Below are 11,776 nucleotides of genomic sequence, written 5' to 3'. Positions count from 1 at the left end.
CAAACATCCCTTGGAGTAAATATCATCTCTATTTTACAAGTCAGGATACAGGTTACACATCTTGTAAATGGCAATAACAGGGTTCAAACCCAAGTTTATTTGATTTTTAAATCGGTGGCCTTATCCATTAGGTAGCCTACAGGAAAATTCCCCACTATGTCATACTATATACCTTTAAGCATCTGTGTAAGTATCTTGAGGAGAACTTTGATTTTATTCCTGGTTTTATTCTTTTTCGTTACTTTCGTCATACTTATTTCCTCAACTATTTACTTTTATGCCATTGTAATAATGTTTTTAATAAATTGCCTAAAATCCTCTTGGATTTATATCCCACTGAGGTGTGAAGAAAAAGAAATGAAAAAAATAACCTACTGAGATCCTCCAATAATTACTTTTATTTAATGTTGGCTGGGTTTTTCCTCATGTTATTTGACTTTATTAAATTTTCAGGTTTATGTTTTAGTGTACATGCTGCTTGAGTTATGAAATAACTGAGGAAAACCTGCTTTAAACTGTTCTCTGGCGCTTCTTACCACAATGAACAAATTTTAGCCTAGGCTTGCACAGTCAGTACCTATTTAGCCTCGGTATAGATAATCAGATGTTTGCGGAAAGAGAGGGAGTTAAAAGTAGTTAATGAATGAAAGTTATGGTGGAAATTCCATTAGCTTGCTCCTGTCCTTGACTGGAACAGGGTATGACACAGTCTGCAGGATCCCTGAGCTATACCAGCTCTCTTCACTGTCCTTCAGTCTAAAATCCTCACGGTATTTCTTCTCCCCATTAGAAGGTACAGGTGATTTCCTACTGGGAGTCACCATTCCTTTTTTCTTTTTTGTCATTCTTAGAAGCTCCTCTTCCAAACCATGCTCCTTTCTAGCTGGCTCAAGGTCCTCTGTGTTCCTGATGACCTGGTAGCAAGTGGCCAAAGAGAACATTCTGCCTCCCTGGTTTCAAGTGATTTTCTTGGGAATGTGACTTTCCCACTTGCTCCCTGGGCTCTTGGTGGCGTTGGGGTGCCAGGTTTTGTGATCTCATCACATTTTTTCACTCTAGCGATGCTTCTGTTGTTGAATCTAACTGTTCTTTGTTTTGCTGTGTTTGATCAGGGAACTCATCGTACACTTGTAGCCACCTCTGCCTTTCAGAATTGCTTTGCTGCTAACAATTTCAGGGTTTAATTAGCTGGGATACAGAAACCATTTCCCACTTAAATTCCCAGACAGTGATTTGGTAAAATGAGATCTCCTAGATTTAGGGTAAAGATGGAGGAGAAAGAAAAACAAATTAGGTATTATTTCATGCTAGTTGGGTATAATTATGTGAGAACACTCAACGTTTCACTTCCTTATTTCAGGATTCACATCATTAGTGCAGCTCAAGCAGAGATACATGAATAAGAGAGATAGGAATAGGAGAAACTGTATAAATATTCTTTGGAAAAAAAAGTTATTTCAAATTATACACACATTGAAAAAAGACTAGGGCAAGGATTTATTATTTGCTTGCTTTTTACATCATATTAGCTCCTTCAGCTAAGATGGATTTCCCTCTTATAAAATAATGCAGTTCTTTCTCATGAATTTCTTCCTCTTTCAGGGATTCAGAGTCAAGGTTTGTAAGAAAACTAGTGGGCCTGGCACCGAAGGCTTTTATATAAAGTTTGTCCAATTGAGTATTTGGACATGGAAGGATCCTGAGAGGAGAGAAAACTATTAATGAAAAGGTAACAGGCAGGTTAACTTTCTACCATGCCAACACTCCAGTGACTCTGCAGAAAGTTCTGCCACTTACATTTCCCCCTCATATAATTCATATTTAGAAAAGATTTCTTCCTTACTAAACAAAGTGAATTTATTAAAAAATAATTCAGCTTCTGACATATATGTATAGTAACATACAAATGACAAATTAGAAGACCTGATCAACACGAGATGACAATGGTGTTCTGGCAAAGACAAATCCAATGATGAAACTATATCAGGTAAATCTATGATTTTCATAAATATTTTCCCAATTTTTGAATACAGATTCTCATTAATGTCTCTTTGGGTTCAAGGGACTCAAAATAGAGAACACCTGTAAAGAAAGCCAGGAGGGCAAGGAAACCATAAGGAACAGAGAATCTGGGGTAAAGGAGGAGGCTATGGGCCTCCTCTCTTTGGCATCCTCACCAAATTATCCACAAGTTTTTCATATTGGGTATTTCTTGTGTATCTTGAAAGTTTCCCACTAAAGTCATGATCCACGACCAAGTTTCAAGTCCAAGATGGTCTCTCAAGGTTACAACAAATATTTCTGTGACACCAATGAGTTCATTTGTGATTGGTTAAATAGAAAAATGAAGTCAGTACAACGTGGAGTTGTTCTGGTTCCTTGGCATGGGGTTCTGGGAGAGCAGAAGTAAAATTTTCACCTTCAGCAAAAAAGGAGAAAGTTCTCAGTCATTGCAGCTCTATTTTTAGAGAAATAAAGAGTGTCTGCACCTGTGGTTTTCCCCAGAGAGGCATGCCCCCAGTCCTGCATGACTCTGGGCCCCAGCAGGTTGCACTTCCTCCAGTGCTCAGAGCTCCTCTTGTACCTCCTTTGTTCAGAATTCAGAAGCAAATACTCCCATTTTATTGTTTTTATGCATTTTTAACATCTCCTGGGACAGCCTCCACCACATGTTCAACTACCTGTCTGCCTGGCTGTTCAGGTTGTCTCTGGAGGTACAAATTACACAGTTTTTATCAGCACTTTGGTTACAAAGATGTACAAGTTTTGAGAGGTTTATCCCTAAGCTTACTTTTACTCTAAGCTCTGTTCTTATTAATGAACATTTTTTCAGAATGCATCATTTTTCAGGAACATGTATCTTGTGTTAATGTAGAAATCCTGTACTTTACACTTAGTGGACACTTAATAAATGCTGACAGATGATTTATAATTAATTAACTATATCACAAGAATTTTAAGAAGTGAGTCCAAGGAATGACTGTGTTGACAATGAACCAAATTATAGGAATTTAGCAAGATCATCTGACTTCTCTAGACTACAAAATTTTCAAGTTATTTTAATTTGTATGCTGTATGTATCACTACTGTTTTAGAGAAACAGAAGCTAACTTTTCAATTTCAAAGACTGATGAGCAATCATCCATTAGCTCTTGAAGTTGAATAACAGGAAACTGTACTTGTTTTTCAAACCACTTGGCAACTGTAAGAAGCTGCTGGTCACAAAATGCACGTCCGATAAACTGTAGTCCTACTGGTAGCCCTTGGTTTGAGAGCGCCACAGGGACACTCACCGCTGGCAATCCTGAAGAAAACAAGGAAACCCACGAATTGATTAATTCTTCATCGTAAGAAGTGGAGACTTCTGCTTCCCAGTGCTCGTAGGGACAAGACAGATGAGGTTAAAAAAATAACAAAAATTGTATGATATATGTACTTCTGTACCTTCCTTTGCTCACTTAACAATATATCTCAGAGGGGCGCCTGAGTGGCTCAGTTGGTTAAGCATCTGACTTCAGCTTGGGTCATGATCTTCTGGTTTGTGAGTTTGAGCCCCACATCAGGTTCTCTGCTGTCAATGCAGAGCTGGCTTTGGATCTTCAGTCCCCCTCTCTCTCTGCCCTTCCCCTGCTCACACACATGTGCTCTCTCTCTCTCAAAAATACACATTAAAAAAAAAAAAAAAATATATATATATATATATGTATATACGTGTGTGTGAGTGTGTGTGTGTGTGTGTGTGTGTATCTTGGAAATCACTGTGTATCAGGTCACAAAGACTTCCTTCATTCCTTTTTATAGCTGCATAGCATTCCATTATGTGGTTTGTGCCATAATTTATTCACCTATCTTCAATGATTGGGTATCTGGGTTGTTTTCAGTATTCAGCTATTTCATGCCATGCCCCGGTGAATTACCTTGTGTACATGCTTTTTAGTATTCTTGAAAGTTTCTCAGATGAAAAGGGATTGTTTCATCAAGTGATAAATGCATATGTAATTAGACATTGCCAAATTCCCCTCCAAAAAAGTTGTATTATTTTGAACTCCCATTGGCAAAATGCTTTTTCCCTGACAGCCTTACCGATCGAGTATGTTGTTGAACTTTTGAATTTTGGCCAATTTGTTATATGAAAAATGGTAGCTCAGGGTAGTTTTAATTCCAGGTTTGGGGCAGAGAAAGTAAAAGATCCTGGGATATCTTGTTATGCCATAAAATAAGGAAGTTTTTAGAAATTAATGGGGATAGGTCTAAGGGATATATGCAACTTGAAAGGGCTCTTGTTGGCCAAATTTGGGACAATTTGAACATCAAAACCAATAATGACAGTAACTGTTTACAATACATTGAATTGAAAAAAAGGGAAAGCTATTCTTTAGAGAAGACTGCCAGCTAATATATAGAAACAGAAAAATCAACATTTTGTAATTCTCTAAGAAATAATTTAGGCAAGGATCATCAACAGATCTAAAACTGGGTTCAACATTATTGGGGCACCTGGGTGGCTCAGTTGGTTAAGTGCTGACTCTTAATTTTGGCTCAGGTCATGAGTGGTTCGTGAGATTGAGGCCCCCATGGGGCTCCGTGCATGGAGCCTGCTTGGGATTCTCTCTCTCTCTGCCCCTCCCCTGCTCATGTTTGCTCGCTCTCTCTCTCAAAATAAATAAACTTTAAAAAAAAAAAAAAAGATTGTTGGGGAATAGGATGTTCACACAATCTCAAAGTATCAGCTCCCCAATTGGTTATAATTGATAAAAGGAACAATGTACCTTTACAAGGAAAACATGTGGCAATTTTCTCCTTAACCAAGGGATCAACTTAAAGTCTCTAAATGTGGAACAAACTGACATGAACTGTTTCCTGACATGAAGAGTATATAGTATTTCTGCAACAGTTGTTTGACTCAACCCAATCATGAGGAAGCAATCTGACAAAACCAGATTATGGATGGGACATACTATAGGGCAAGTGCACTAGACTCTTCAAAAAAAGTCAATGTCAATTAAAAAAAAAATTTAGAAGGTGGGGGATTTCTTATCAGAAACTATGCAGACAAGAAAGTAGCATAACATTTTTTAAGTGCTAAAGAAATGTCAACCCCAAATCCTATATCCAGTGAACATAACCTTTAAACATGAAAGGAAACCAAGACATTCTTAGAAAGTGAAGAGAATTAGTTGCCAGCAGATGTACCCTAGAAGAGCTAAAGGAATTTAAACAAAAAGGATATGATAAAATAAAGACTCTATATGCCAGTGAGAAATGAACATAGTAGATAAAAGTATGGGGAAATAGAACAGGCTTTCCTTTTCTTGAGTTTTCTACATTATGTTTGATGACTAAAACAAAAATTATAACACTGTCTGATGTAGCCCTAAAAAACAAAACAAAACAAAAAAAACCACCAAAAACATAGAGAACTAGGGGATTGTTCTAGATTGTTTTAGATTACATTTGCTAGATAAGCAAATGTAATATATCAGGGGAAAAACAATTTTATAAAAGACATTTTTGGTACAATTGAGAAAATGTAAATATGGACTGTTTCGAATATTATTATGTTCATGTTAGTTTTCCTAGATATGATAACGAAATTGTGGTTATGCAGGAGAATGTTTGTATTTTTAGAAGATTTATGCTAAAGTATTTAGGGGTGAAGTATCATGATGTTGAAACTTTCTTTCAAATTATTCAGCTAAAAAAAAAGTGTGTGTGTGTGTGTGTACAGAGAGAAAGAGAGGAAGGAGAAATTAAATGAGGCAAAATGAATGAATCCAGGCAAAGGACATATGGGTACTCATTAGACCATTCTTTCAACTTTTCCGCAGGTTTGAAAATTTCCAAAGTAAAGTTAAAATTATGCTATTAAGGGGACTGATTCTGAATATGCATGTGCATGGTGGGTGCAAGTGCATGCATGCCTAAACATTACACACACCACACACATACACACACACATGCACCCCTAAACATTCCAGAAGGATAAGCTATTGCCTTCAGAGAACAATGTAGTTAGAGTCTAAGTTAAAGACCAGATGCCAGTCTAAAAACTTAAAGAAAACCAGAACATTCCTAAAGGATCCTCACCTGCCATATTTACAGCCTGTGTAAAAATATCATCCTGGGCGCTTCGCGTCCTGTTGTCCTCTTTAATGAACTCCAGGTATGGCACCGCCTCACTCAAGGTGGTGGGGGTCAGCAAGACATCCACTCCAGAGTTAAAAACATTCACAAAATCATTAGCAATGAGCCGTCTCACTTTCTGTGCTTTGATGAAATAATTTGCATAGTTTCTGTGGAAAAAGAATAGATGATATTTTAAGGATTTTTTTTGTTATTTCTTTGAATCAATTTTCATGTATAAGGCTCGTTAAACAGTGACTGGATTCTTGACCTTTATAAGCAGGCACCGCTGAGATCCCTAACAACACACAAAAATGATTTTTGTTCAAGTGTGCTGTTATTCTAAAAATCTGTATCAGGAGCTTAATCAGAATTCACTGCTAGATACAATTCTACACATCTAATCACAAAATATTAACACTTCCATGGACATCCTTAAACCAGAACATTTATTTTCAGGTGAAAAAAAAAAAAATCAAGTGCATAGCAGTCAAATGACTTTTCCAAAGATTACATGGATTGGTGGTGGTAAAGGAAAGACCAGAACTTAGGTCTTTGGAGGCTTATTTGAATTTTACCTTCATTAAAATGTCTTATTTCACCTGTAGTATAATGATAACTCAGTATTATAAGAATTTGAAATTTTTCAAAATTCTAATATGCCATCATAATTAGACACAAGGAGACAGGCTCTGGAAAGATAAACTGGAGTGTCTGCAATTCTGTATTTTATGGATAGGAACACCCCCCAGAAGGGGAATCTGAAATTCATGAAAAGATGCTTACTCTACTGAAAAGATTAAGAATTAGCCAGCTACAAAAGTGAATATTAGTCAATCATGCAAAGAAAGGGAAAAATAAAGCACTCTCTTTAGATCCTCCTGAAGTGAATTAGAAAGGCTGGCAAAAGTACCATTTTTAAACTTCAGTTTTCTCACCTGTAAAAATGTATACAACTACTCCAGTCTTACTGGGGACCAAATACAATAAAGACAAAAATGTGCTATAAGAATCCTATAGGGGCACCTGGGTGGCTCAGTCAGTTGAGCATGCGACTTTGGCTCAGGTCATGATCTCATAGTTGGTGGGTTTGAGCCCCACGTTGGGCTCTGTACTGACAGCTCAGAGCGTGGAGCCTGCTTCAGATTCTATGTCTCCCTCTCTCTCTCTCTCTCTCTCTCTGCCCCTCCCCTGCTCACACTCTGTCTCTCAAAAATAAATAAAAATGTTAAAAAAATTAAAAAAAACCCAATCCTATAGAAATATCAAATGCCCTTACTATCATTGGACCACAGGGTCTATAGGGAGATAAATGCAAGTATCACCTATAATTTGTACAATAGTAACACTTGATGGCTTAAATAATGTCATTAATAGCATCCCCCAAACCTCAATTTTATTAAAACATTTTTTGTTTTCTATTAAACTTTTTCCTACTTTAAATATGGTTCAAAAGCAGAACTTCTGCTTCCATTAATGATAGAGTAACAGGGATACAATTTACCCTGCCATAATAAACAATTAGAAAACTAGGCAAGGGGCACCTGGGTGGCTCAGTTGGTTAGCGTCTGACTTCAGCTCATGTCATGAGCTCACAGTCCATGAGTTCTAGCCCCGCGTCGGGCTCTGTGCTGACAGCTCAGAGCCTGGAGCCTGCTTCGGATTCTGTGTCTCACTCTCTCTCTGCCCCTCCCCCACTCATGCTCTGTCTCTCTCTCTCTCTCTCTCTCTCTCTCAAAAATAAATAAACATTAAAAAAACCCACAAGTTTTTAAAAATTGAGGATCCCAACATTTGTGTGTGGGGGTTATATTTATAAATATTAGGGTCTAGAAATAGACCCTAATCCACTTTCAACTCAGGTCATGATCTCACGGCTCATGAGTTTGAACCCTGTGTGGGGTTCTGTGCTGACAGCTCAGAGCCTGGAGCTGGCTTCGGATTCTGTGTCTCCCTCTCTCTCTCTGCCCCTCCCCTGCTCATGCTCTGTGTCTATCAAAAAATGAATAAATGTTAAAAAAAATTAAAAAAGAAAGAAAACTAGGCAAAATAAAGCAACCATTTTCAGATACTACACAACAGGCATTCAAGAGAGGGAGTTCAGAACTGCCTGGAGGCAGTTTCCAGGCTTCAGCTCAAACGGGAAGAAGTTTCAGGGGGCAGTTGTCAGAAAGTTAAAGAGACCAAGATTGGAAGTTCAGGGAGGCCAAGACAACTGGAACGTGTAGGGAAGAGTAGTGAATAGGAAAAGTAGCACACAGAGAGGGCTCAAGAGATCTGCAGTGAGCCCTCCAGTCTTTGGCTGAGTACTGATCTGTGCTAGTAAAAGATGAAATTCTCAAGCTGGGGAAAGAACCACTGAAAAATCAAACAATTCCAAGAGCTCATATAGGGCTAGAAATAGTGTGTGTTCCTAAGAGCCAAAGTGGAAAGACTTCATAATACATGAGGCGTCTGGCAGAAGCTTCAAGAGTATTGCCTACAGTAGAGGTAAATTAACCTAAACTAAAGGCCATTTTGGACTCATCCTAGCAAAGCATTTTTAAAAGGAAGTCCTGAAAGGATCCAACAGATTCGAAATAACTACATCCCAGAACAAAGCCCAACACTGTTTAAAGGAATACAACAAAAATCCAGCAAATGACAAGGTAAAAGTCACAATGCCCAGTCATGCTAAAAAGCAGAAAATAAGACCCAAAAACTAGGGGGTAAAAAGCAATCAATATAAAGACATCCAGAAATGACAGAAATGTTGGAATTAGCAGATGAGAACATTAAAGCAGCTACTGTAAATATGTTCATATGTTCAAGAAGATAGAAGCAAACATGAAATGATGAAGGAATTGAAGAAATAAAACCTGGGACGCCTGGGTGGCACAGTCGGTTAAGCGTCCAACTTCAGCCAGGTCACGATCTCGCGGTCCGTGAGTTCGAGCCCCGCGTCAGGCTCTGGGCTGGAGCCTGGAGCCTGTTTCCGATTCTGTGTCTCCCTCTCTCTCCCTCTCTCTCTGCCCCTCCCCCGTTCATGCTCTGTCTCTCTCTGTCCCAAAAATAAATAAAAAACGTTGAAAAAAAAAAATTAAAAAAAAAAAAGAAATAAAACCTACTTGGAAGTTCTAGGAATGAAAAATACAAAATATAAAAACAACACTGGATGCGACAGCAGATGATCAGTGATTCTGAAGATATGAATAGAACCTATACAAAAAGAAGCATGCTGGGGTGCCTGGGTGGCTCAGTTGGTTAAACATCAGACTTTGGTTCAGGTCATGATCTCAGGGTTCGTGAGTTCAAGCCCTGTGTCAGGCTCTCTGCTGTCAGTGCAGAGCCAGCTTCAGATCCTCTGTCTCTGTCCCCAACCTCTGCCCTTCCAACACACACTCTCTCTCAAAATAAACACTTAAAAAAACAAAAACAAAAAGAAGTGCAAAGACTAAAAAAGAGAGAAAGAAACTAGGATGGAGCCATTAGTGCTCTTGGATGACGTCAAACAAATTAACACACATATAAATGGAGTCCCAGAAAAGGGGGAGAGCAGAAAAAATATTTTAAGAAATAATGGCCAAAATTTTTCCAAGTTTGATTAAAACTATAAACCCAAGAAGCTGATCCAAGAAGCTAAACAAACCCCTAAACAAGAAGAAATATGCAGAAAACCACACCAAGGGACATCACAGTCAAATTCCTGAAAACTAATGATAAAATCACCCACGGGTGGGAGGGGAAAAGGTCATACACACAGGAATAAAGGTAAGACTGACTACAGACTTCTCAGAAACTATGCAAGTCAAGAGACAACAGAACAAGATCTTTTAGGTACTGAAAAAAAAAAACTATCAATCTAGAATTTTATACTTAGAGAAAATATCTATCAAAATTAAAGTAAAGACTTTTACATATAAACAAAAGCTGAAAGAACTCCTTGCTAGAAGGATTGTACTACAAGAAATATTAAGGTTCTTTAGGCAGAAAGAAAATTACATCAGATGGATATTTGGATCCACACAAAGGAATAAAAAACACCAGAAATGGTAAATATTTTGGCAAATATCAATGACTCTTTTTTTCCTTGTTTTAAATCTCTGTGAGAAAAAAGTTATTCAAGAAAAATAAAAGAAGGCAGGAAAAGAGGTTAAAAGAACAGGACAATTTGAAGACAAATAGAAAAGAAAAGCAGATTTAAATGGGGTTCAAATATAAATAATTATTTTCATTAAAAATAAACCATGGATTCCTAATTCAATAAATTTGTGATTTTGAACACAAGGTAGTAGAAGAATGACAAAACTGTAAACTGAGTTACCACATGAAGAAAAGAAAATGTTAGGAATTGTTATAGTTCCTGGCACATAAACTGACTTTTAAAGATTAATAAAAAGTACACCCAAATCCCATTTTTCCTATCACTCATGTCCATCTTCCCCTCACAAAACAAATGAACAAGCAAACAAAACCCCTCAAGACAAAAAAAGGTGACGTAAATGCCTGAACTCAAAAGACAGGGATACCAGCAGAAATTCTCACTTCCTTTTGTCAATACTCCCAACTGGTGACCATGGAAGAAGCTTTCAGACTCCTCTCCATCAGTTTCTTTTCATGCTGTTACAGTGATCTATACAGTCTATCAACTTGTGCCCTGAGATATACAATTTGAATCTCATCAGTTAGTGCCAAATGTAACATCTTCAGCTTCATAAAAGTCTTTGCTTAGAAAATTTCTCAGCAGTATTTCACTTTCTTTTCCTACTCCCAAATCATTACAATCATCTGGTCAATATGGAAAAGAGTCTTTTATTTTTATGTTTTTTTAAGTTTTTATTTTAATTCCAGTTAATTACCATACAGTATTATATTAATTTCAGGTGTACAATACAGTGATTCAACACTTACATAAACCACCCGATGCTCATCATGACAAGTGCACTCTTTAATCCCCATCACCTAATTTATCCATCACTCCACTTACCTCCCTCTGGTAACCATCAGTTTGTTTTCTATAATTAAGAATCTGTTTCTTGGTTTGTCTATCTTTCCCCCCACCCTTGCTCATTTGTTTCTTAAATTCCACACAAGAGTGAAATCATAGGGTATTTGGCTTTCTCTGACTGATTTTCACACAACATACTCTCTAACTCCATCTATCTTGTGGCAAATGGCAAGATTTCATTCTTTTTTATGACTAAATAATATTCCATGGTGTGTGTGTGTGTGTGTGTGTGTGTGTGTGTGTGTGTGTGTGTATCACATCTTCTTTATCCATTTATCAACTGATGGAAACTTGAGCTGCTTCCATATCTTGGCTATTGTAAATAGCACTGCTGTAAACATAGGGGGATGTGTATCCTTTTGAATTAGTGTTTAAGTATTCTTTGGGGAAATACCTAGTAGTACAATTGCTGGATAATAGGGTAGTTCTATTTTTAACTTTTTGAGGAAACTCCATACTGTTTTCCGGAGTGGCTGCATCAGTTTGCACTCCCAGCAATGGTGTAAGAGGGTTCTTTTTTCTCTACATCCTCACCAACACCTGTTGTCTCTTGTATTTTATCCATTCTGATAACTGTGAGGTAATATCACATTGTAGTTTTGATTTGCAGGAAAAGGGTCTTTTAACATGGAACATAATCAAACATCTTTAGGTTTTTTTTTGTTT

The 11,776-nt window shown here is 37.5% G+C and overlaps 1 protein-coding gene across 2 annotated transcripts in view; it reads right to left on the bottom strand.

Annotated features, from left to right (window-relative positions):
* Window positions 1-422: 422 nt before the first annotated feature.
* The window catches only part of QRSL1 (glutaminyl-tRNA amidotransferase subunit QRSL1), a 33,001-nt gene continuing 21,647 nt past the window's right edge, over window positions 423-11,776 (bottom strand). For both annotated transcript variants that reach the window (XM_040474290.1, XM_040474291.1), the window contains 2 exons: window positions 6,088-6,293; window positions 423-3,304 (listed from right to left, as the gene is read on the bottom strand). In XM_040474290.1, the coding sequence (XP_040330224.1) occupies window positions 3,084-3,304; window positions 6,088-6,293 (427 nt within the window). In that variant the 3' untranslated portion in view covers window positions 423-3,083. The remainder of the gene's footprint in view (window positions 3,305-6,087; window positions 6,294-11,776) is intronic.

This window comes from Herpailurus yagouaroundi, unplaced genomic scaffold, assembly GCF_014898765.1.
Source record: "Herpailurus yagouaroundi ecotype Mexico unplaced genomic scaffold, PumYag 139, whole genome shotgun sequence".
Classification (NCBI taxonomy): Eukaryota; Metazoa; Chordata; class Mammalia; order Carnivora; family Felidae; genus Herpailurus; species Herpailurus yagouaroundi.
This window is presented reverse-complemented; position numbering and strand designations above follow the sequence as displayed.